This window comes from Palaemon carinicauda, chromosome 37 (genome assembly GCF_036898095.1).
Source record: "Palaemon carinicauda isolate YSFRI2023 chromosome 37, ASM3689809v2, whole genome shotgun sequence".
NCBI lineage: Eukaryota > Metazoa > Arthropoda > Malacostraca > Decapoda > Palaemonidae > Palaemon > Palaemon carinicauda.
In genome coordinates this window covers 63,480,034-63,506,914 of record NC_090761.1, presented here as the reverse complement: position 1 = coordinate 63,506,914, position 26,881 = coordinate 63,480,034, and the positions used below count along the sequence as shown (strand labels likewise).

General features: G+C 44.5%; 2 protein-coding genes across 3 annotated transcripts in view; one reads left to right on the top strand and one right to left on the bottom strand.

The window, feature by feature from the left end:
• Positions 1 to 3,604, bottom strand: part of Mon1 (vacuolar fusion protein MON1 homolog) — a 46,064-nt gene extending 42,460 nt beyond the window's left edge. The window contains exon 1 of the mRNA XM_068361310.1: positions 3,331 to 3,604. Coding sequence (XP_068217411.1) covers positions 3,331 to 3,570 — 240 coding nt within the window. The 5' untranslated portion in view covers positions 3,571 to 3,604. The remainder of the gene's footprint in view (positions 1 to 3,330) is intronic.
• A 97-nt stretch (positions 3,605 to 3,701) lies between these two features.
• The window catches only part of LOC137629733 (FERRY endosomal RAB5 effector complex subunit 3), a 64,688-nt gene continuing 41,508 nt past the window's right edge, over positions 3,702 to 26,881 (top strand). For both annotated transcript variants that reach the window (XR_011041597.1, XM_068361311.1), the window contains exons 1-6: positions 3,702 to 3,824; positions 5,565 to 5,748; positions 20,196 to 20,341; positions 22,593 to 22,768; positions 22,954 to 23,175; positions 25,720 to 25,887. Coding sequence is in view for 1 of the 2 variants with exons in the window: in XM_068361311.1 (XP_068217412.1) it covers positions 5,580 to 5,748; positions 20,196 to 20,341; positions 22,593 to 22,768; positions 22,954 to 23,175; positions 25,720 to 25,887 (881 nt within the window). In the remaining variant the exon portion in view is untranslated. The remainder of the gene's footprint in view (positions 3,825 to 5,564; positions 5,749 to 20,195; positions 20,342 to 22,592; positions 22,769 to 22,953; positions 23,176 to 25,719; positions 25,888 to 26,881) is intronic.

The window sequence follows — 26,881 nt, the reverse complement described above, 5'->3', positions numbered from 1 at the left end:
GAAATGTATCCCCCAAAGATGGAAGTATCTTTTATGCAAACCCCACTCCTCCCATAAGAGGAAAGAGCTTATTAGGATCATTTTCACAAATGGAAATGCAGAAGTGTCCCACTGTAGGAGAGAGACAAGGGCAGATGCTAATGTCCTGAATGGTAGATTGTCCTTGATCAAACATGAAGCCTATCACTTAAAGCATGAGCATGACATGGGCAACTGCTAATGTCATGACCAGTAATGCTTGTGCTTGGTCTCTTAAGAAATTAATACCGGAAGTAAGAGCATGAGCTCCTGAAGTCTATGTGTAGAGTCTATGTGCGTAAAAGTCAGGAATATGGCAACCATGCACTTAGAATATTGATGTGTATACAAGTCAAGTTCTTGCATGCTTGCACGTGAAAGACAATACAATACAATAAAAGACCGTACGTAGAGTCTGTGCGTGTAGAAATCAGGTAAATAAAGACCATGCGTGTAAAATTCTGATGTGTGTGGAATCCTGATGCTCATATGTTTCAAGTCCTTGCACGCATATACGAGGGTCAGAACTGTAAAAAACCTTTGTACTGTAGCGTGAGTACACAGAAGGTAGTATGTTCCACACCAGGACATGTGGACTCCTAGATTCCCTGTTCATATGTACTCTCAAGGGGACTGCCTTCTGATCTACACAACAAGGGGCAGCGCATATCACTTTTTCTTCGTTAACGGACAACTCTCAGTATTTGCCTCTTTCCTCTCTCTCCCCAAAAAGAGTCTTGAAAGGAAAAAAAAAAAAAAGGGTAGAGCCCTTCAATCCTGATCAGCAGCCCATCAATCATTCTTTCTGGGCTTTTTTGATGGCGTTTTCAGCATGATCTCCTAAAAGTGGTAATGAAGACTGTATAAAGTGAGGCAGAAGAGAAGGAACTTGAAAGTTCCAATGGGGAAAAGAAATCACAGACTGCACAACAAGGTGAAGTGTCTTTAATGCCTTTCCAAGAATGGGATAATACCAACGGAAAGAAGAAGGGCAGTGCCACACCCACTCACACTTGGCGGCAGCAGAAATTCTTTTGTCTGATGGAGCACATCAACGTCCAAGGAAAGCAAACTTCCTCAAAGTTACATCAACATCACTAGACCACACTCGCAAGGTAATAAACAGCAAACAGAAATGTTGTCGAAGAGGTGGATGAATGTTGATATCGGAGATTGCATAGACAACTGTCGACCATTACAGTTATCGAGAAAAAACTCCAAAACCTCACTTATTCCTTAAGATACGTAGCAAACGATGATATGCCAACTAATTTATCTAAAAGAAAAGCAAAAGATGAAAACAGCTACTGAAAAATGGAAAACAAGTGACTACACAGTGTGCTGGGAAGAGGGGGACAATTCCCGCCACTTCCCTAAACTACTTAAACCTCATTAAAAATCATAACGGCCGATTTCCAGCTATGTCGATAACGTACCCATATTATAGGCCAAAGGTTTGTATTCATTCATGTAGAAACAAATAAACATTTCATCAGGCAACAAAATATTTTTCATTAAGTAATCATGTTTACATAACATACAGTATTCTTATTAACTCCTAAAACTTTATTACTTTATTCACTGAAAGATGAAAAACATAATTGTCACCAATTTTATTTCAGGCTTTTAAGTACAACATTATAAATACTATATCAAACATACAGTAGTTCCCAAGCTGGAACCTGACATATTCATCAGAATCTAGGTAAAAAAAAAAAAACTAAATTTTGGCATGATGTAAAAATCATGAAGAAAAATCAATTAAGAGTTTGACCCAGCTCTTTTTTTACATACCGTACAGTAATACCTATTGTACCTAGGTTTAAGAATAACTCGGAATAGGAGCAATTCAGTATACAAGCATGAAATTTCAAATCGGTATATGAGCATTGTATCAGTTTGTGAGCAAAAGTTACCCGCTGTACTGTATGCTATTTTTTTGTGGACAAGTAATACCGAGACTACCAGGGAATCAGTCAAATGGTGTCCAAATGCCACACATACATTATTCACGCTGTTTTCATGAGACTTTTACCCCCATTTTCATGCCATTTTAAAGGAATGTCAAAACCTGTCATCTCTAGATATGTTTCTAGTCAAAACTGAATGTAAGAGTAGGCGTATAATAAAAAGATGACCAAGATTCCATAAAGTGTAAATTAAGTTATTCAGTTAGTGGTAGTGAATGCCATTCAAAAGAGAGAATTCCTGATATTTTACTAGAAGTTCTCATGAAGGGAGATTGTTCCTCCAGGCATTAACCTCCTCCTTTTCCATCGTTTACGGAAAATGTTGTAACTCAAGAAAGTCCAACATTTTGACAGAAAATTCAATTTATGATTAATCAGTCAGGCAAGATCATTTTATGGAATCTTCAAATATACTGAACAACTTTAATTCTACACAATATTTTGATAGGGTGGAAGAAAGATGAAATAGATGGCCTGTCCACAAATATAAACACTACCCATAAAGTTTATTTGTTACCAAAAATTTTAAAGCATACATAACTACTGTATTTCCAAAAAGACAAAAACCCAAGTGTTGATAGAAATTCTTTTCAAATTAATTATTTCATTAGTTACTATAGTAAAAATTAAATATATTTGGACTGAAAAAATAAAATTAACTTTTTATTTTATGCTTACTTTTGCTTGAATAAAATCAAAACTGGTTAAAATTCAAAGCAGTATCTTTGTCAACAATTTAATTTGCCATTTAGTTTAAACTACATCTTTTACTTCTTTTTATAATTTCATCTGTCAACAGCATTGTGGTATCCCTAAATTTCAGAATATATAAAGGCCGAAAATAAAAAATAAAACATTTATTGCTGTATTTGGCTGAGCACATAAAGTCAAAACAAACACGCCCCGTCAAGTATATTAACTTATAAAGTCAGGAGTGTTTAAAACCACATATAACAAACCTCGCACATAAATTCTTGTACACTTAATATACTACGTACAGCCCTTTCGTAAACTCGGGCTTGCACTACGTATGAACAATTATTAGACACTTGCATATAATGCAAAGGAAAAATTGCTACTGGTCTACATCCAATCTTTAACTAGAGAATTCCATATTGACAAGGAATCTAATCACAATTCTATAGCTTTCGAGAGTAGAGCTAAATTATTGAATCATCCTAACCTAACCTAACATAGTGTGGCAAGAACCTTTAGGCAACTAAGAACCTACCGAACAAACTGGCCTACTTAGCAGACTAAACACCCCAGAACTATCTAGAACCTTCAGGCCTATATGAAAAATAAAAAGTTACGAAACTCAAAAAGACTTGGCTTAGCCTACCTCATCAGGTACGGGTTGGACTTTTCGGATTGGAGACTCGGGCTCAGGAGGCCCATCTTCGCCACCGCTAATCTGCGTGTTAAGGTCATGATTACATTCCTCAAAACTATCCGTATTGACTAGCATAACCTCCCCACTAACACCTGGGGTAACATCTTTTATAACGTCATCAACTACTTCAGCTACGGCAGGGTTTTTAGGAGAACCGGAGATAGTTGCAGGATTCTCTGAATCCGCCATGACACCTGCCAAAAATTAAACGACAATTTAAGCAGGAAATAATGATAAGGACAATAAATTAAGAGCTGTAATAATTAATTTTAAGCCATAATTTGAACTAGAAATAGTAATTTTGCTGTTTTATACTCCTATTACCTAAAATGAAGAAAGATTTCTAATTTACAAGTTAATATTATATCTCACAAAATTCAAGTTTGTTTACATTTATCAGCTGATAGCTGACAGTGCTTGAGCTACCGACGCCGCCCCCATTTGTAAGTCAACTTAGTGGTACCCCGAATTTTAAATTTTATATATTGAACCATTCATTATATTTCATTAAATTTTAATGGGCAATTTAACTCCTTTGTGTAATAAAGGGTATTTCTGAATCATATAATGTATTGTAGAGTTACGGATAGTAGTCTCTGGGTGGACGTCGATGTAGTTTTCCTGGCATGTCATATCCCCAAAGTCAAGTCTTCGAGAAAGGACAAATTGTGATTTTACAATGAAAAATCATTGGCCTATGGTAGCCTAAATAGTATGAGTACTTTTGGAGCCTTTGTATATCAGCGGCTAGTTCCTCACGCGTTCATTAAAAATGAACATTAACTGACCTAAACTTGCCCCCCCCCTAACCTAACCTACATGCTGTGTCCTTACCTACTTACCTAACGGGGGCTGCTGCCCCCTGCAACCCCCCTTACACTGCCATACTCTAAGTTAGACATAATGATACCTACTGGTGGCCGCAATCATACATACACCCCTTACTTTTTCATGTTATTGGTTAAGGTACGACAGTATAATAAGGCTCTGCGTCCTTTGTTGAATTGAGGAAAGTTTTATCATGTTTACTCGTGCAGGTAAACGGGTAAATATTTAACACAAGCAATTAAAGCTAAACATTCAAGCCAATCATTTTACCATTAAGGGGCGTACGTATGATGACGGCTGACTTAGAATACAGTATAACAGTCTAAGGGGGGTCGCAGGGGGCCATTAGCCCTCTACCCCCTCATCCCCCCACCCCTGTTAGGTAAGTAGGTACGGACACGTTAGGGGGGAAAGTTTAGGTTAGATGATGTCCAGTTTTTAAGCAAGTTGGAGGAACTGGCCGCTGATATACAAAGGGTCCACTATTGATTAGAACATTACTTTGAAAAAGCCTTGATTTAATATTTCATTAAAGACACCCAGCACATATATCTATAACCAATTTTCCTCACCATACATATTTCGGTATTCTATAACCAATTTTCCTCACCATATATATTTCTTTGTGAATTTTATTTACGATTGTGTTATTGTTACCATAGGGTAAACAATACTATTTATTTTGGGTTCCCTCCGATGCCTTATTTGACCGCGGAGGTAGCAGCAGTAGGGGATTCAGCATTATGAAGCTTCATCTGTGGTAGATAATGTGGGAGGGTGGGCTGTGGCACCCTAGCAGTACCAGCTGAACTTGGTTGAGTCCCTTGTTAGGCTGGGAGGAACGTAGAGAGTAAAGGTCCCCTTTTTTGTTTTGTTTCATTTGTTGATGTCGGCTACCCCCAAAAATTGGGGGAGTTGCCTTGGTATATGTATGTATGTATGTACCCATACACCTTTCATTGATAGGGAGCTGGTATTGATTACATTACTCTTAAATTAATCTCCTTACAGCGTGAATGGGGTCAATGATCCGGGTTATGTTATGTTATATCCAAATAAAGTGCTATTTCCATGCATTTTACTGCAAACTTAGGGAATTTCAAGGAAGTTTAGACTCTTGGGTAGGTAGGATGCAGCTGCTTAGGCTAGAATTAGAAAGGTAAAGATTTATTCATGTAATAAGGTAATGATAATAGTGTACAAATGACCTGCAATCTTTCAAGCAGCTCTAGAAGATTATATTTTGCTGTTACCTTGAAGCAAATTTTGCTATTATTTTCATTTTGGTATTAGTAATCTGAACTTATGATAATGTAATTGTGCACATAATATTAACATGTCTTATTTTTTCCCAGTGCACAGTATACAAAATGGTTGCTGCTATGAGAATAGAGGACTGCATGTGTGAGGTGACACTTGGAAGTGAACCGAGAACAATAACAGTGAGAGTACCAATTGCGATACCTTCAAACATTTGTCATGTAGAACTTGCTCATCGGCTTCTACAGCATCATAATATTCCTATTAATTTGCATTCAGGTATGTGCAGTGCTTAGATTGTTCCTATCTTTATTCAAGGAGGTAAAGGATACAATATAGGTTTTAGCTGGAATTGTAGGGCCCTATTTGAAAATCTTGATTATATGAAAGATTTTGTTTCTAGGTAAATTCTACATGGGCTTTTGGTGGAAGTAAAATATAAATACAGTACCCTGTACCATAGTAATTACAGTAATAGGGACAGTACTAGGGTCTTGTAGCATGAAGAACTTGCGTATCACACTTAAAAAAAAATGCAGTCCATTTTATGAATATATAATGTACAATCTCAGAAAGTGTTCTTTTGGGTTTTGTTCCGTATGATGATCTATTCATTATTTGGCAACTCTTTATGGTTAACAGAAATAAAATTTTGAACTACTGTATGTGGTTCACAGGTTGTTTGAGGCTTTCTTATAAGCCAACTTCTAGGTAGAAGAGTTTAATGTAAAGTTAACCCTTATCTTGAATATAATCAATTAATGTCTTACAAGAGGTCCCTAAGTTATAAGCAATGGATCCCAGTATCATTTGAACTGGTTAGGATCTCTATATATGTTCAGTGTCTATGATGGTATTACAGTACTGTTATTTCACTTGATCATATTGCGCATAATTATTATGTGAAATAGTTCTGACTGTAGTATGACACATTCATTTGATAGAATAATCCAATGTAAAGAACCAACCAATCCACTACCTACAGTGCCGTCTACTATTTATGGGCTCTCCCTATGATAATCTACTTATCCGTCCTATATACTGTCCAGTCTTTATAAAATCTGGGATTATCTCTTATTTTTTTCCTTTAAAATGGGTGATAAATCTTATTTTTGGAATCTCCCATGGGTCCATAATTTTACATCCACTTTAATGAGATCTAGGAAATCTTTCATAAAATTGTATGGTACCCAATATTTTTTTTTTTTTTTTGTAGGGTGAAGTCCTTTGTTATTTCCCATTACGGTATCTTTAGCTGGACTCTCTTTGATGTCCTTTATACTTCTTGCTACTTTGTTCCTCATAATTTCAGGTATTGCAATACAGTGTACTGCTGCTGTAGTTTATTATCAATGTTATCATTGGCATAACAAGTTGTTTCATGATTGGAAATACATTTACCAAATCACATGCTATACGTAGTAAGCATAACTTTGCTGTTGATGATTGTGCTACACAGTTGACTTTACAACTGTTACCGAGTGTGACACTCTTATACTTGTGTTACGCTACTTGTTTGCCCTATTCTCTTGCCCAGTAAGTGGAGTATATGGCTTTTATCTCATGCTATAATTATAGTTTGTTCCAACACGGTTACTTACCTAGAACTACCTTCTTAGGAGTTGCTGGTTAACTCTACCTAACCGACCAGCTTTTTGTATAGTTTACCTCCCTCTTCCCGTTTTCTACGGGGTCAACCTCTGGCAGTGTGGTACATGCCCTGAGGCGACCCCGGGGTCAGGCAGCGTGCTAGCTCAGGTCGAATCGCCAGTAAGTTTCTGGTCGCGACGCGATACACATCTCGCCGCGCTCTCTCTTACCTGTGCGACTCTTGTGTCCCCCGATCCTTTGTGCTTACCGCGTGTTGCCCAGGTGTTTTCATTTTCACTTTCCCGTTCATCCTTGTGTCTCTTGGTGTGTTAGCTTTGTGTTATGGAGCATCCTCGTCGTTGCCCTGGGCCTGTGGCTGGGAAGTCTTGCGGGGCTTTCCTCTCCAAGCCTGAGGTTGATCCCCACTCCCTGTGCTCCACGTGTAGGGGGAAAGCGTGTTCCCCTACCTCTACGTGCCCAGAGTGTGCTGGTTGGACTGAGATCCAGTGGGTGCGCTTCGGGATGAAGAAGAAGAAGGCAGCTAAGAAGATGCCTAAAAATTCCAGCATTTCTTCGCCTGCAGGTTCGCCAGACGACTCGGCAGACCGTAGCGCCCGCTCTTCCCCCCCCCCACCCAGCGTAGGGGACGAGGTAAGTCCGTTGCGGGGAAGAGGCCCATTGCCCTTCCCCAAGAGTCTGATTTTCCTGTGGGGGATGTGTCCAGTGTGGGGCAGGCATGTGTGGGGCCTGAGTGGAGTGCAGAAGTGTGGGTAGGAGGCGAGGGCCTGGTGCCCGCAGGTCCCGTCTCCTTGGAAGATCCTATGTGGGGTAGGCCGAGTGCCGATACTTCCCCTGCCTTGTGGCATGTTTCAAGTACTTCAACCGCCGGGGGAGACACGGAGAAAGGTAGTTCGTCGTCTTCGGACCCCGCCACGTGGGTGAAACCTAGGACTCCCTTCAGGTCTCCCGTTAGAGAGGAGGTAGATTAATGGCTCTGTAAAGGGCTCGCGGGAACCCCTCCGGCTCCCTCGGCTACGCTACCCCCCGTGTTTCTGCAACCGCCCGCACCTGAGAAACGACGTGATTTTCCCCCCACGGTCTTGGACGTGTTGGCCGGTCGGAGAGCTCCATCCTCATCCTCGTCATCGTCATCGTCGTCGTCGTCATCGGACTCTTCGTCTTCTTCGTCATCAGAGGACGAAGACAGGAACCTTAACAAAAGGAAGAGGGAGAAATCCTGCAAGAAGAAAAAGTCTCGTTTCCGCTCGAGGCATGGTAGGAAACGGTCGAAGTCCTCTAAGAAAAAAACGAAGAGGAGTAGGTCAAAGGACTGGGTGAATGTCACAGTGCCGCGGAGCGAGCTGTTTAGGTTTTCCACAGCCGCGGCCGCTTCCGGGTGGCTCCCTAGAGCCTCGCCTTCGTTGTGTCACCCTCCTAGCTCCTCCTTCGGACTAGCCGCCCGGCGGGAGGGCTCAAACCAAGACCCCCGTGTATTGTTTAACCCTACGGTAGCCTCCGCTCCTTCTTCCCTTAGGAAGGATATAAGGAGTACGAAGGAAGGCTTAGCATCGACCACGGGCACCTTGGAGGCCTTCCTTAAGCACCAAGGGCGCCCGTCGGTCCGCATGGATCCCCCATCCACGGAGCCCCCCGTGGAACAAGGTACTCCCATGACGGATGCCTTTGTATCCACGGGGCAGACCATACCACTGGCAGGCTCGGAGGACGTTGGTACTCCCATGACGGATGCCTTCGTCCCCACGGGGCAGCCCGTACCTCTGGCAGGCCCGTCGGGCGTTGTTTTTCCCACCGTCACGGCGTACCCCCGTACGGAGGAACTGGTGACGGAAGACCTGGAGGAAGGAGGGGAGTGCTCGACGGACGACATCTCCTCCTACCGTAAGGTTCTTGCCCTTATTCGAAGACACCACCGGTTAGATGAGCCCAAGCCCTCAGCTGCAAAGGCAGTACTTTCCGGACTGTCCAGGATGATCGACAGTCCGGTACAACAAAAGCCATCTCTGTCTCTCCCTCTCGCTCAAGACGTGAAGTTGGGGATGGAGCAGATTGATGGATACTTGGCAGGACTAGCAGAGGCCCCCAGAAGCCAGAGTTCCTCCAAAAGTCTTCTGGGCCTGAAATCCCAGAAACGTTTTTACGTTCCCGAAGGGCATCGCGGTGGTCCCCGTGCGGTGGAAGCAGCGGTGTCCGCGCTGAACCAGGGAACCTCGGAAGACAGGGCATCCACGGCCCCGGTGTGCTTTTCCCCGTCGGAAGCATCTATGATAGAGGACATGGCTCAGGACCTGGTCTACGCGTCCTCCTGGTTGCATTGGTGGTCGTGCGCTTTGGTGGGGTTTCAGGCATCACACGACCTTTCCCTACCAGAAAATCAGGCCATGCTGAGGGATCTTGTTAGCTCTGGGGGCAAGGCTTTTAAATTCTCATCGTCCCAGTCTCTGTCGGTAGCTTCGAACTGGGTCCTGAGGAAAAGGGATACAGTATTGAGCAAGCTAGTGCGGAAGTTGCCTGACAGGGAAGCAAGGAAACTGAGAAATTCCTCCGTGTGGGGGAATGACATTTTCCCCATCAAGTTGGTAGAGGGTACTATGGAGAAGGTGAGGAAATTGAGAGAGGCGGATCCTAGGCCCCCGCCTATGAGGAAGACCACGTTTAGGAGAGCTCCAACGGACGTCCCTCACTCCTCACAGACCACACCCTTGCTTCCCAGAAGAGAACTTCCTTCAGCCCCTTGGCTTCAAGCCTCGCAACAGCCCACCCGTAGGACCACGGCAGGCCCTCAGTCAGCCTACAGACCCTCCTATTGTAACGCTAGGAGAGGTAAATCTGGCCGCTCCTCCAGGAGAAGGTAGGAGGAGAGGCCCCCTACTCCCGCAGGAGCCCCTAGTAGGGGGATACCTCAGACATTTTTGGCAAGCATGGCAGGATCTCGGTGCGGATCCATGGATGGTGACGGTCCTGAAGGAGGGCTACAGACTCCCGTTCCTGGAAGAGCCTCCCTCTCTCATCCCAGCCCAGAGGGCCGATTGGCTGGTTCCAAAGGACCCCTTGAAGAGGTCGGCGCCACAAGAGGAAGTAGCGGCCATGATCAACAAGGGAGCTTTGGAGATAGTGGAGAACCCCGGCCCGGGTTTCTTCAGCAGGCTCTTCCTTGTGGAAAAATCGACAGGAGGGTGGAGGTCAGTCATAGATCTCTCAGCCCTCAACAAGTTCGTCTCAAAGACGGAATTCAAGATGGATACCCCCAAGACAGTGATCGCAGCCTTGAGGGAGGGGGATTTCCTCATGTCTCTCGACCTCAAGGATGCCTACTTTCAAATCCCCGTGCACCCCTCCAGCAGGAAGTTCCTCAGGATCAAGTGGGAGTCCAGTGTCCTGCAGTTCAAGACCCTGTGCTTCGGCCTCTCGATGGCCCCGCAAGTGTTCACGAGAGTGTTCGCCGCGATCTTGGCGTGGGCACACGAGAAAGGCATTCGACTACTCAGGTACCTGGACGACTGGTTGCTGCTTTCTGCCTCAAGGGAACAACTGAAGGAGCAAGGCATTATGTTGCTCGACCTCTGCAAGGTGTTAGGGATCACGGTCAACCTAGGGAAGTCCCAGCTAGTCCCCAGCACCAGGATGACTTACTTGGGGATGGTCCTGGACACCCAGTTAGTAAAGGCCTTCCCCTCAGAAGAAAGGTTGGCCAACCTGGAACGTATCCTTCAACCCTTTCTGACGGGACAACCCAGGAGGGCCAAGGACTGGCAGAAGTTACTGGGTCATCTGGTTTCCCTGGAAAAATTAGTACCGCAAGGGAGACTCAGGCTCCGCCCGGTACAGTGGAATCTAAAGGAGTCGTGGGTCCAAGACAAGGAGCCCCACAAAGTAGTGCCAGTCCTCCTGAAGACGAGAGAGACCCTTCTTTGGTGGAGCATCAGGTCAAACACAGAGAAGGGAATGCCCTTCGCCTCCGACCCCCCGGAGATGCTGTTGTTCACGGACGCATCGAAGGAGGGCTGAAGAGCGCACCTGCTAGGAAAATCAGCAAAAGGGCAGTGGTCCAGCGAGGAGGCGTCTCCATATAAACATCCTGGAGATGATAGCAGTTCTAAGGGCGTGTCGACAGTTCATACACTTACTGCGAGGGAACACTGTGGCGTTAATGTGCGACAACGCCACAGTAGTGGCGTATGTAAAGAAGCAGGGAGGCATGAAGTCAAAGGTCCTCTGCGCCCTAGCCACGGAACTGTTGGAGTGGGCCACAGAAGAAGGGTTGGAACTGTTGGCGAGATTCATTCCAGGAAAGAGGAACGTGATGGCCGATGGCCTCAGCAGGGCGGGTCAAGTGATAGATTTGGAGTGGACCCTACACCCGGAGGTAGCTCGAGCAGTCATCCTACTGTGGGGCTCCCCAGTGATAGACTTGTTCGCCACACGTCTGAATGCCCAACTCCCCGTATTCTGTTCTCCAATCCCAGATCCGTCAGCAGCGTTCGAGGACGCCTTCCAACATCCCTGGGACGGTCTCGATGTGTACGCCTTCCCTCCCTTCAGTTTGATCAGGCAAGTGCTGAACAGAGTGAGAGTGTCGTCCAACCTATCGATGACTTTAGTAGCGCCCTGGTGGCCGGAAAGAGACTGGTTCGCAGACCTAAAGGAATTAGCTCTTCGTCCTCCTTGGCCGCTTCCGGACAGGCCAGACCTCCTGCGACAACCTCACTTTCACAGGTGGCACGAAAACCCTCGATCCCTCCGCCTTCACGCGTGGAGGTTATCGAGAAGCTCCTGAAGAAAGAAGGATACTCATCGAGAACCACGAAAAGGATGTCTGGGTATCTACGGCGTTCCTCGGCAGTTGTCTACCAGGCGAAGTGGGCAGTCTTCCTGAAGTGGTGTGCATCCAAAAACATCAGGCCCTCAGGGGTGACAATCCAAGACATTGCAGACTTTCTGTTGTACCTGAGAGACGATGTGGGTTCGTCCATCCCGGCCATCAAAGGAGTTCGAGCAGTCCTAGGTCAAGTCTTCCTCCTTAGAGGCATTGACTTGGGAGCCTCGAGGCACATCTCGATGCTCATCCGTAGTTTTGAGCAATCATGTCCCCCCCAGGAGGTACGGGTTCCGCAGTGGGACTTGGCAAGAGTCCTCAAAGTTCTGTCAGAACCGCCCTTCGAACCTCTCAGGAACATTTTAGACAGAGAACTCACCCTTAAAACAGCTTTTCTTTTAGCCCTGGCCTCGGCGAAAAGAGTTAGCGAGTTACACTGCCTCTCTTACGAGGTCTCACACTCCAAAGGGTGGAGGGAAGTTGTCTTTAGGTTCGTCCCTAGTTTTGTGGCGAAAACGCAGAACCCAGCGTGTTGGGATCCTCGGTTCGAGGGTTTTTCGGTGCCAGCCATCCCTCGATCCGACAACCCTAAGGATCTCCTCTTATGTCCCGTACGAACTATAAGAAAATACCTGGAAAGGACTGCAAATTTCCGCCCTCAGATAAAAAATTTATTCATCTCAACAGGACGGGTGAAGAAACTGGTCTCGAAAAATTCCATCTCTTTTTGGCTGAGACAAGTGATAAAGAGAACCTACTAGGCTTCTGGGACCCCTCAACCTGGAAAACCGAGACCTCATGATATCAGGGCTCTGAGCACCTCTCTGGCTTTCGAGAAGAACATGGCTGTGGGTAAAATCCTGAAGGCTGGGACCTGGTCTAGACAGTCCACCTTCACGGAACATTATCTAAAAGATTGTACGAGAAAATCCTTGGACAAGTTTTCTATTGGCCCGGTCGTGTCGGCCCTTCAAGAGATCTAAGGTCATAGCCCCAGGGTAACCGGGGGTGTTAATGCCAAGAGACACTAGTTCCTTCCTTAACCTTACCCCCCCCTCCCCTTTTTCCTTCCTTCCCCGCATTGAACGGGCCAGGAAGATGATGAGAAGACCTTAATCACGGAAAGGTATAACCTTCAAGAAATTGGTTTTGAAAAAGGTAAGACATTTAGACACTAAGTGAGTTTTTTGGATAGTTTTCCCCTACTTTTCGTGCAGTTTTCAAGTGGTCTTAGAATCAAGACCTCCTTAGAGGTTCCCTCTCTCGCGTGCCTCCCCGTCGAATCCTGATCCCTGCAGGACACTCCCACCTCCTAAAGTGTAAGTCTCCTAAGACGGTAGTTCTAGGTAAGTAACCGTGTTGGAACAAATCACAAATTTTTAAGTAATTTGTATTTGTTCCAACACAAATACTTACCTCGAACTACTTTCTTAGGAGTTACCTGTAATCTCCTCTCTACCGACCAGAGTTTTGTGTAGTATACCCTACACCCGTTTTCTATGGAGGGCTAACCCGGGAGTAAGAGAACGTGCCCCGAGGGTAGCCTTGAGCTAGGTCGACGTCAGCTTGGGTCCCGTTAGCCAGTAAGTTCTCTGGTCGCGACGTGATACCACCACGCCGCTCTCGTCTCTTACGACCCTTTGTGTCCGACTCGTGTGTCCCGCGTGGTTACCGCATGGTATCTCTGTGCTTATCCCTTGTGTTCTTGCGTGTTTGCTGCCCTTCCTTGTGCTTTCCAAGTGTATTCCTTGTTGATTACCTTCGTTCCTGTGCCTTGTGGTTGTGTGCGATGGAGCAGATCCGCCGTTGTCCTGGGCCTAGAGCCGGAAAGTCGTGTGGAGCGTTCCTTTCCAACCCCGAAGTAGACCCTCACTCCCTTTGCTCTTCCTGTAGGGGCAGGATGTGCTCGCCATCGGATACGTGCATTGAGTGTGTTAGTTGGAGTGAGATTCAGTGGGTGCGTTACGGCACTAAGAAGAAGAAGTCGTCAAAACGTTCGCCCAGGAAATCTAGCATCTCTTCACCGTTACCGTCACCCAGTGGACGGTCCGACAGGGCTTCTGTCTCGACTTCCCCTACCCAGAGTAGGGGACGAGGTAAGTCCGTTGCGGGGAAAGAGCCAAGGGCCCTTCCCCAGGAGTCTAATGTGTGTGAAGTGGGGGTTGCTGGGTCTTCTCAGGCTAGTGGGAGGCCTGGTAGTGCTGTGTCTGGGGGTTCTGGGGACTCTGCCCTTGTGCTTGGGGGGCACGTTTCCTCCGACGACCCCTTGTGGTGTAGTAATGTGCCTGTTTCTTCGCCCGCTTCGTGGGCCTGTGTTTCAGGTTCTTCAGCGGCTGGTGACGCCCAGGGTAAGTTGGACTCCACGGTAAGTGAGCCCTTCGGGTGGAGGCTCCCTAAAACGCTAGGTAGGTCCCCAATGCGGATGGAAGAGGGGCTGGATACCTGGTTCCCTAGTGTAGTGCGCCAAACCTCTTTTCCAGCTCCTCTGGCGGCGGTTCCAGAGACCTTCCTACAACCCTCGACCTCTGGTACGAAGCAGGTCGCGAAGCCCTCCGTAGCCCCCGCTTCTGCCCGTCGTTCGGGTGGTACAGTTTCGTAGGGCTCTTCAGATGATGGGGCTTCGTTCTCTTCAGAAGAGGAAACTAGGAGGAGACATTGGCGATGGAGGGAGCGGTCCAGGAGCAGGCGTTCCCGCTCAAGATCCCGTTCGAGGTTCAGTAGAAAACGGTCCCGGTCTCCACGGAGGAAGTACTGGAGGAGTAGGTCCCCCGATGGTGATTGGGTCTTCGTTCCCCGGACCGGCAGTCCAGGGATTTCTCGCTGCGAAGGCCATCCTCCAGACGCAGATATGACCCTCGCAGGAGAAATGCGAGAAGGCCGCTTCAGGCAGGCGTAAGGCCGCGAAGCTTCCGGTTCACCCCGCCCAGCGGGGGGAACCGTGTTTCCGTACGGGCAGCCTGGCCGAATCAGCACAGCTGGTTCGGCCCTCGGAATTAAAGGAACGGTTCCCTCCGTCGGGTCAGCCCACGGGATCTGTGTCCTCGTCCCCCAGAGAGAATACACGAACGGTAGTCCTCGCCGGCATGGCGATGCCAGTTCTGACCCCCGAACCTGGTGCGGAGGTTCCCGCTGGGGAAGACCGGTACCACCGCAGGGGAGTGCCTATTGTTCCAGAACCGAAGCGCCCGGTTCGAGTGCCCGGTGACCCGGCTCCTCGGGATCAGGCGGAAGGTACTGCTGATGGTAGAGAAGGTTCCCCGACCGAGGACTCGGTCTATCGGAAGGTTATAGGCCTGATTCAAAGGCATCATCGGATTGAGGAACCGGTCCCAACTGATGAGGACTACTGGAGGTCCAGCCTGACCCGCTTGATGCAGGCACCCATCCAACAGAAAACCTCCCTGGCCCTGCCTGTGGCCTGAGATCTCTTCCTGGGACGGGCTCATGTTGATAGAGTTGTGGCAGGCAATGCCGAAGCTCCCAAAACGCAGAGCTCCTCGAAGTTGCTCCAAGGGCTCAAGACACAGAGTAGGTTCTATGTGCCAGAGGGACAACGATCGGGAGCCTGCAAAGTGGAGCCTGCCCTCGACGTTCTAGGACAGGGTGCCCCGGAGGACAGAGCCTCTTCAGCCCCGATTTGCTTTTCGCAATAGGAGGCTGCGATGATGGAGGAGATGTCGAAAGACTTGGTGCACGTCTCCTCTTGGTTGGACTGGTGGGCTTCCACACTGGTAGGTGTTCAAGCCACATACTGTATGACTTAACGGACCCGGAGCAGCAAAACCTCCTGAGGGAGCTTATCATCTCCGGGGGCCAGACCCTGAAGTTCCTTACGTATGAGTCCCTTGCCCTTTCAGCGAATTGGGTTCTTCGCAAAAGGGACACTATTCTGGCGAAGCTTTCCCGGAAGGACCCAGACAGGGAGGCGAGGGCCATGAGGAGCCTTCCTGTGTGGGGTGACTCCTTGTTCCCCTTGAAAGAGCTAGAAGAGATTATGGAGAAGGTGGCTAAACGAAAGGAAGTGAACGCTCCCAGGCCTCAACCGGTAAGGAGGCCCTCCTACAAGAGATCAGCATCAGACGGGCCCTTTACTTCTCAGGCCCCGCCTAACCTGACGAGGAGAGAAGCCCCTTCTTCCTCGTGGGCTTCAGCGCCACAGCCCCCCCGTAGAGGAGCTCCAGCAGCATCTGCCTCGTTTAGAACAGGGTATTCTGCCTCCAGGAGAGGCCGTTCAGGCCGTTCCTCCAGGAGGAGGTAGAGTGGGAGGCCCCATACTCCTGCCCAAGCCTCAGATTTCAAAATGGACACTCCGAAGTCGGTCTTGCTGTCCTTGAGGGAGAAAGACTACATGATGACCATAGACCTCAAGGACGCATACTTCCAAATCCCGGTCCACCCCTCAAGCCGGAAGTTTCTCCAGGTGAAATGGGGTACCCAGATCCTGCAATTCAAGACCCTCTGCTTCGGGTTGTCGACAGCTCTCCAGGTATTCACGAGAGTCTTCACGATAGTCTCGGTGTGGGCTCACGAGCGAGGTATTCGCCTCATCCGGTACCAGGACGACTGGTTGCTTCTTTCCTCCTCAGAGGACGTTTTGAAGGAGCAGGGTATAAAAATTCTCCAGTTTTGCAAGGGTCTGGGTATCATGATCAACTCAGAAAAATCGAACCTATCTCCCTCCACCAGAATGACCTATTTGGGGATGACACTGGATTCCCTACTAGTGAAAGCTTTTCCGTCAGAGGAGCGGGTAAGCAATCTAATGAAGATCCTTCTCCCTTTCCTGTCGGGGCAACCCAGGAGGGCGAAGGACTGGCAAAGGCTAATAGGTCATCTGGTGTCATTGGAGAAACTGGTTCCCCAGGGGAGACTCAGGCTCAGGGCCGTCCAATGGAACCTGAAGAACTTCTGGAACCAACTGGACTCGCCCCAGAAATTAATTCCAGTCCTGCCAAACACAATACCCTCCCTGGAATGGTGGCATTGCCGGTCGAACACGCTCAAGGGGATGCCCTTCGCGACCGAGCCTCCCGAGATGCTCCTATTCACAGACGCCTCCAACCAGGGATGGGGAGCCCATCTCCTCAACGGGACAGCGAGAGGAACCTGGATGGACGGGGAGAAAGGCCTACACATCAATGTCCTAGAGTTGAAGGCAGTCCAAAAAGCTTGCCTGCTCTTCATCGATCTACTAAGGGGAAACACTGTGGCGTTGATGTGCGACAATGCCACAGTGGTAGCATACATAAAGAAGCAAGGAGACCTAAAATCAAGGGAGTTGTGCGATCTCGCACTAGAGATCCTGGATTGGGCGGAGGCGAACCAGATAGTGTTATTGGCAAGGTTCATCCCCGGGAAGAAGAACGTCCTAGCCGACGGTCTCAGCAGGATGGGTCAGATAGTAGGAACAGAGTGGTCCCTCCTCCCAGAAGTAGCCAGGGTCATCATTCAACGGTGGGGTTCCCCGGTGATGGACCTCTTTGCAACCAAGCTGAACGCACAACTCCCCATGTATTGTTTTCCTGTCCCAGACCCAAAGGCAGCCTTGGAGGATGCCTTTCAGCACAAGTGGGACAACCTAGACGTGTACGCTTTTACCCCCTTCACGTTGATCAGGCAAGTGCTCAACAGAGTAAGGGCTGCTCTGAACTTCAGGATGACTTTGGTAGCGCCCTGGTGGCTGGAGAGAGAGTGGTTCGCAGACCTAAAAGACCTGACAAGCCATCCTCCGTGGCCACTCCCTGACGGGCCAGATCTTCTACAACAGCCACACTTTCTCAGGTTCCACGACGAGCCACAGTCTCTATGCCTTCACGCCTGGAGACTATCGAGCGCCTCCTGAGGAAGGAAGGATATTCGTCAGGAACGGCTAAGAGGATGTCGCGATACCTGAGAAGGTCGTCGGCAGCGGTCTACCAAGCGAAATGGGCCTCTTTCACGAAGTGGTGAGCTTCGAAGAGTATCAAACCCCTCAAAGCCTCAGTCCCAGATATCGCAGACTTTCTAGTATATCTCAGAGACGAGATAGGGATGTCAATCCCAGCTATAAAAGGAGTACGAGCAGCCTTGGGTCAAGTCTTCCTTCTGAAGGGCATCGACCTGGGCTCCTCTAGACACATCTCTATGCTTGTCAGGAGTTTTGAACAGTCCTGCTCCCCTCAAACTGTTAGGGTGCCTCAGTGGGACTTGGCTAGGGTCCTGAAGATGTTAAGTAGCCCCCCGTTCGAACCAATGAAGGATATTGTAGACAGGGATCTCACTCTCAAGACGGTCTTTTTGTTGGCCTTGGCCTCTGCGAAAAGGGTAGGTGAGATCCATGGGCTGTCTTATGACGTCTCTCATTCGAAGGGGTGGAGAGAGAGATCTCTCAAGTTCGTCCCTTCGTTCGTGGCGAAAACCCAGAACCCAGCAGTCTGGGATCCTAAATTCGAGGGGTTCTCTCTGCCAGCTATTCCTAGGACTGGGAATCCTGAGGATTTGAGGTTATGCCCTGTCCGTGCCATTAGGAAATACCTTGAGAGGACTGCACATCTCTGGCCGGGCATCAAGAGCCTTTTCGTCTCCACAGGTGTTACAAAGAAGCAGGTATCGAAGAATACCATATCCTTTTGGTTGAGACAAGTTATTGCCAGGGCCTACAAGGAGGAGGGACTAGCCTTGCCAGGTACTCCCAAGCCCCATGATATCAGAGGTCTGAGCACTTCCTTAGCCTTTGAGAAGAACATGGCAGTGGGCCAGATCCTTCGGGCGGGCACCTGGTCGAACCAGTCGACCTTTACTGCCCATTACCTCAAGGATTACTCAAGAAGGTCCTTAGACGGGTTCTTCATTTGGACAATCATCTCTGCGCTCCAAGTGATTTAACAGGGAAGCCCCAGGCACAATCGTGGATAGAAAAACCAGGAGACACAGGTTCGTTCCTTTTCACCCTAATCCCCGTTTCCTATCCCTATCGGAGATAACCACACTTATGTAACCAATGAAGAACACGTCTCTGCAACTTTGTTACTGGACTCAACATCAGAAGATTTTTCAAAGGGTGAGTACTTAGACACTAACGTGAGCTCTTTGTGTTGTTTACCCTACCGTTCGTTTCACAGTTTTTAAGAACCTAGTTCATATCTAGGATACTTGGCGTGGGTCTGAAGGTCAGGAAGCCACTCCCACCTCCTAAAGTGTAAGTCTCCTAAGAAAGTAGTTCGAGGTAAGTATTTGTGTTGGAACAAATCAAAAATTTTAAGTAATTTTTATTTTTCCTAACATACTTACCGAGAACTACTTTCGGGTAATGGCCCTCCCTACCTTCCCCGAGTGCCTTTCTGCCCTTGCAGGGACTTGTTGCAACATCCGAGGAACTTACTGGCTAACGGGACCCAAGCTGACGCCGACCTAGCTCAAGGCTACCCTCGGGGCACGTTCTCTTACTCCCGGGTTAGCCCTCCATAGAAAACGGGTGTAGGGTATACTACACAAAACTCTGGTCGGTAGAGAGGAGATTACAGGTAACTCCTAAGAAAGTAGTTCTCGGTAAGTATGTTAGGAAAAATAAAAATTACTTAAAATTTTTGATTTTTCCTAACATACTTACCTAGAACTACCTTCGGGTTATGGCCCTCCCATCCTTCCCCGAGAACCTGCAGGATCGAGTAATACCTATTCCAACGAAACTTACTGGCGATTCGACCTGAGCTAGCATGCTGCCTGACCCTGGGGTCGCCTCGGGACATGTACCACGCTGCCAGAGGTTGACCCCGTAGAAAACGGGAAGAGGGAGATAAACTATACAAAAAGCTGGTCAGTTAGGTAGAGTTAACCAGTAACTCCTAAGAAGTTAGTTCTAGGTAAGTATGTTAGGAAAAATACAAATCACTTAAAAATTTGTGATTTTCTCAGGTGGTATAGATAATTATATGCTGTGAATATGTTCATTGTTTGTATTATTTATTTCCATGCACATACAGTACAGTACTTTCTTTAGTATGCTTTGTGTTCTAATAATTCTTCCCAATATAGCAATGAGAGTATAAAAGAGTGTAAGGGATAGAATCCTTCCTTGTCGAGTCTCCAAATTCAATTTCTTCTATCTTGATTTTAGGCTATCAAAATAAATATACAGACTATATTGTAGTTTCATCTGTTTTTTAGGTAATCCATAATCAACATTTGCTAATTCAGTCAAGGCATTCATGTGACTGACCCAATCATGGGGACCATTGATGTACAACAATGCTGTGCTGTATAATTTTATTGTTATCCATATAAACACAGTAGAAAAGAAATAATTTTAACTTTTTATTTGTAGAGTTGAGTGATAAACTTCAAGCTTTCATCCAAGACAAAACTGAAGAACATTATAGACAGCAAGACAAGAATGCCATTCAGAGTCTCAGGGATGGAAAAGTTAGCATTAAAGAGATTGCATCTGCATGGACAAGGAAATATTCTCAGGTACTAAATTAATACAAAATCTTTATGAAATAGTACTAATTCCCTATCCTACATAGTTAATAGGTTCCAGGAGAGGTTGCGTAAGCAAATTTTTACATAAACTGGTAATGCCCCTATAAATTGCTGTATATCTTCCTTATAATGACTCTGTAATTTATTGAGAATTACTGTACTTACAACTGTGTATTTTAATATAGCGTGCATTATTTAGATTTTAATGGAAACAGGTAGAATATAAAATGTACTACAGTAGTATTAGCAGATTAGCAATTGTACTTTTGCCTTAAAAAATGCAGCCTTTTTCACAGAAGATGGTGGACATTGGTGCCCTAGCCAACCATAAACCATGCACAATTTGTTCATATGTGTATATGAACATTTCATCCTTCAAGATTGGGAATTTCCTTTAACGGAGCTGGAACAGCAGTTGAAATTGTTAAGAAGATAGTTAATGGCAGGTAATAAGTGCAAGCAAGTAGCCCTACCCACTCTCCTGTCAAAGACTCTTTACTTTTTGTCTTCAGGCACAACAGATATGGTCGTACTGTTGCATCTTATCTAAGGCTGTTTTAATTTTTTCTCATACTTTTTAGTTTGAATAGTTCGTGATGGCTTCGAGTTAATAGTGAAACAAAGCAGGAATGTGAGTGAAGAATGGACACTGCTTTGGTTTATGGCTAAACCTTCTATAGATCTACTCAAGATGTGCCTTAGAGGCATGATTGTTCCTATTTATCCCCATATGCCGAGTGCAGATTGTGGCCTATCATTGAGGTGGCTGTATTCTTTGAGGAGTGGGAAGTCTTCTCCAGCGTTATTCTTGGGTACGCCCATGACAGTGTCAGAGAGGTTGTTTAGCACTTTGAGGTCTTCATCCCATTTCCTGAAGCTTCTAGGTATTTGCCCCTGGCTTGACCCAGGGAGTATGCTTCAAGAGAAGGGTTCAAATTGGAGCTACATCGGGAATTGTTTTCTTGGTTGGTGATGCCCACACTCTGTGTGCTGGAACCTTTTTCTCCAAGACCACCCTGGGAGTGGCATTATCTTCTTGGAAATTTTTCCTTGTAGAAAATTGTTCCATACGGGCATCTCCACTCGTGGATCTTTCTTAGTGCTGAACAACAAAAATCTGTTCAGGGTATTTGTACTGACTCCCCATCTCCGGAGATGCTTATGTTCTTGAATGCATCCAAGGACGGGTGGGGTCATGCCTGAGGGACCAAGTTGGTTCGGGGGTGTGGGTCCACAGTGGAAAAGCACTTGCATATAAACCTGTTCGAAATGCAAGTGGCATTCCAAACACTGCAAGCTTTCTAACAGAGTTTGATAGGGAACTCAGTACAGCTGATAAGCATCTTATCTAAGATGGTGGTTTTTGAATGATAGGATTGGGGGAAGGATGGATAGACTGTATTCAAACACATTTCTTATAGCTGTGAATATATTTGGAAAACGTGTCTTATAGTTAGTTATAGGTTCTCCTATGACTGAGTATTATTTACACTTGGTACAGGCTTAACCTAATGCCATGACATTTCCGTGCATAGACCATTAGGGTGTCGGCAGTAGTCATTACCTTTGTTCCTGAACAGGACCAAGTGCTCTGTCATTTCCCTGGAAAGTTAAACCAACCAGAAATTGCTTCATAAGCACTCCCACCCTCCCAAGGATAAGTCTCCTATTAAAGAATGATGGCTTATGTTTGTGTAAGAACAAATCACAGATTTTATAAGTAATTTGTATTTTTCATAAATGTACAAAACTTAGTCCTTCAAGTTGCACTTCCTGAAGGTATTTATAGCAACCTCATTACATTTTTAACAGCCTTTTCAGCTTTGCTTAAGTTATATTTTTATCAAAGGAAAATAAAAATTACTGTCAAGATTTGAGATATTTTAAGGCAGAATTAAATCTAAGGATCCAAAGTTACTGTAATGGATCATGGATTGTTAGTTGGATCCACTTCCTTGGGTTGTCTATCAGTTACTCCCTCAATAATGTTTATGTCACCTATTGAAAAGTTGACTAAATACGTTCTCGTGTTGGTGTTTCATTCCTCTGTGTAATTATTGTCGAAGTACAATAAATATTTCCCCTCCAAAAAGCTTGATCACAATGGTAAAATTCTATTTTATTCTACTTCATAACTCTATAGTGTCATTTCACTCAGATTTTAGTAGACAGTGATATGCATGTTTCAAAGTGTAGCAGTAAAAATTAGATAACAGATAATTCTTATAATTTCTTTTAGGTGAGTAAACAGCAAGAAGATGAAGGTTGTGAGAATGAAATGTTTGCAACGATGTACCACAGTTTAGTACATTCACCAACAGCTGTGAATCTACTTGGCATTGAACACTCCTATGCTGGTGCTATGAGCTCCCTTGTTGCCCAAAGAGAAGCTGCTGTTGAAGAAATGATGGATAGGTATGATTTATTTGTCCTGATATTTTTGTTTGAAAGAGATTAATTTTATAAGAAATATTGTGTTGTAAAATTTGATTTAATCTTTCATTTCTGTTTGCAATATGGTATTCCCTTGGTATTTTAAATTGACAGTGTCCCTTTTTCATACAAGATAGTGTACACTTGGTATTTATTTATATCTTCAGGCAAAAGGAAGAAGTAAACAAAGCATTAGATGATGTGGGGGTTCATTTAACAGATGCAGATGTGACTAACCTTTCTCAAAGACATACAAGAGATTCTGAGCTAATGGAGGAGCAATGGTCATCAACTATATCAGTTGTTAAAGAAGAGCAGAAGAAGGAATTTAAGAATTTTGTCATGGAATCATTTGCTGGAAAGGAAGTGACAACGCCTGTAACTCCAAAGTTAGTTATTTCTCTCCCATTTTACCTTTTTTAGTGGGTTTGGTCATAAGTTGGCCAGTAATAATTAGAGCATTTGTACCTCATAAAGGTCAATACAATACTCAAACCTCTCATCTAGTATGAAAGAACTTTTGAGATACTGTATTCTTTCAGGGGGAGTATTGCACTGCTAGTGTGGGGACCCTTATTCACCATGGCACAAGCATTATTTATGTTTTTCTTTCCTTCTTGTTTCTTTCTACTCCATCTATAGATACAGCCAGCTATTTATAGTGATTTTACATTTAATAGGGTCATAATCATCTCCTACACCTATTGACGCAAAGGGCCTCGGTTAAATTTTGCCAGTTGTCTCTATCTTGAGCTTTTTATTCAATACTTCTCCATTCATCATCATCTACTTCGCACTTCATAGTCCTCAGCCATGTAGGCCTGGATCTTCCAACTCTTCTAGTGCCTTGTGGAGCCCAGTTGAACATTTGGTGAACTAATCTCTCTTGGGGAGTGTGAAGAGTATGCCCAAACCATCTCTATCTACCTCTCATCATGATCTCATCCAAATATGGCACTAGAGTAATGTCTCTTATACTGTAGTTTTATTTCTGATCCAGTCCTGCCATTTAACTACCAATATCTTTCTGAGGGCCTTGTTCTCAAATCTATTAAATCTATTGAATATTGATTCATTGTCATACCATGACTCATGTCCATAGACTAACATCGATCTCACTAAACTGATATATAGAGTGATTTTTATATGTAATTCCAGGTGATTTGATTTCCAAATTTTACTTAACCTAGCCATTGTCTGATTTGCTTTTTTCAATCTTTCACTAAACCCTTAATTCTAAAGACCCTGTATTGGAGATCATAGTTCCTAAATACTTAAATGATTCTACCTCATTAATCCTTTCTCCTTCCAATGATATTTTATCTTCCATTGCATACTCTGTTCTCATCATCTCTGTCTTTCTTCTATTTATCTTCAGCCCAACCTTGTGTGATATTTCATGCATTCTGGTAAGCAAGCATTGCAAATACTGTGGTGTTCTGCTAATAAGGACAGCATCATCAGCATACTCTAAGTCTGCTAGATTCCTATCACCAATCCAATCCAATGCTGCTATCATCATCTTTATTTGGTAGCTTTCGACATAACTTCTGACATCTTCAGCCTATCTGCAATTATTATTATGTAAAATTAATAAAAATCATCATAAGTATACAATTACGAAGATATACTTCCAAGAACGGCCTAACTAGCTTTAAAATCAAACTAATCAAAGAAAATAAAACCATATAAAAGACTTATTACTCATATAACTATATAACTATTCAAAATACATGAGGTGGGTAAACAATATAGGTGACAAACATGTTCCCTAGGAGTGCTCCGCTATTCACTGGAAATTCATTTGATATTCATTCACATCAACTTTGCACTTGCTATGCTCATGAACAGACATAATCAAATTTACATACTGTATTTAAGAAGAATTCAATAATATCGCAGAACTCTCCACAAAAGTGACCAGTGCACACTATCAAAGGCTTTTTCAGAGTCCACAAATGCCATCAATAGGGGATTTCTATATTAATCATTGCTGTACATGTCTCAAAATGAAAATTTGGTCCGTGCAATTTCTACCTTTTCTAAATCCTGCTTGCTCGTCTCTAAGCTTTTCATCAATCTTACTCTCCACTCTCTTTAGAATAAGCATACTATATATTTTCATAACTGATGTAAGTGTTATGCCTCTGTAATTATTGCAATCAGTCAGGTCTCCCTTCTTTGCTATTTTCACCAACACTCTTAACAACCGTTCATCAGGTTTTGCCTCTTCTTGCCACATTCTACAAAATAATATTGTAAGTAGTCAGGGGGTCATTTCATTTTCGGCCAGTATCATCTCGGCAGTTATTCCATTGTATCCCGGGTCTTTTCATCTCTTTAGTTTTTGACAATAGCTTCGACTTCAAGCACGCTGTATTCATTCATGGGCACATCAAGGTCTTCATCAGCTTCAGGTATATAAATCATTTTATTACCTTCATATCTTCTTTTCATAACCTCACTAAAGTGTAAAATCCAATGTGGTCTTTCTTTATCTTCTGTTGCTATAACAGAGCCATCTCTCTTTTTGTTAGGTATATGCTTCTTCTTCTTTGCCCCAATCGAGATTTCATTAATAATTCTATGAGCAATTCTTACACCTTAGCCACTTCCTGAATTCATAGCATAGTCAGCCTCGTCCTCTTTACTGTCTAAATATTCTCTCCAGTCATTCCTGGCTTTTCTTTTGACCTCACTATCAATACTGGAATACTTTGTATGCTCTACCTTATAATCTTCATTACTTCCTTACTTTCTTAGTATTGATAACAAACATTATATTCATAAGGATTCATTAGAGCTTAGAAATCCACTTTAAATTAATGTTCTTTGCTGAAAATGTGCTATGCATAGGTTTTGTATAATAAAATAATTCATGATAAATTTTAAGTATGTCATGTAACCATAAGTCTGTCCTGTCTTCATTCCAGAGATTTCATTGTTACCGGAACTGATGCTGTTATAGTAGAAGCAAATGAACCCATGTTAGAAGAAAGTTTTACGATTCACCTTGGTGCGCAAATGAAACAAATGCATAACTTGCGACTCTTGTCAGCCGATGCCTTACAGCTTTGTAAATATGCATCGCATGAAGTAAGGTAAGTGCAAAGCATGCAAATTAGAAAGCTTGTAAACTTCCATAAGTAAATGACATATAACATTCTGCCTTTTATGATAGTGCAAACAGTAATGATTTGTTATAAGTTTATGCACTGTAGAGTACCTATTTCTATTTTTGTATTTATTTATAATACAAAGGACAAACTTTAAATCTGCCTATGCCATTTTACAAAATTGTGATAAGTTTCCAGAGATATAGAGTCCTCCTTGAAAAAGAGTATTCATCATTCTCTGATGTAAAAATTTCAGTTCTGAGAAGAGTATCCAATAAGTAACATCACTAAGTGAATCTTGGCTAAGGTGGTGATTGTAAATACTTTTCTTATTACTGTTAGAATTTACTTTAATTTCATCTTTTCTCTCCAATTCCCACCTTTTTTATGCAATTGGTGTGAGTATTCATGGTTGCTTTGACTTTATTTTAATGTATACACTACTAATTCTTGAACAAGGCTCTTGGTCACAAATATTGCATATCCTGAATTGTCAATTGCCATATTTTCTTACAAGTAAAATATGGTTGTTTGAAAATAGGTCTGGGGAAAGTCCTCATGTATCTCATACGGTAATAGCCATCCAGCTTTAGCCTGTGGGCTACAAACAACCGCCGTTTTGGTTATATTGGTAATATGATCTCTCAATCCCTCCCATACAAAATGGGTTTGTAAAATATTTTGATGTTATTATTAACTATATTAAAGTTATCAGTATTTTTATTGAGGGTGAAAATACACAACAATAATCTTTTCCTTATGCAAATCATGGTGAAAAGGAGATTACGTCTTAGAGTCTTACTCTTTGACATAAACATAAACTGCCGAAAGCGTAGTGATCACCCGTACTCTTAGATCATGCTCTTTTTTATATCTATATCACTGTATATTATTATTACAAGCCTAGCTTCAACCCAACTTTGGAAAGCAGAATAGTACAAACCCAAGCACCCTAATACAAAAAGAATTTCAGTCTTCT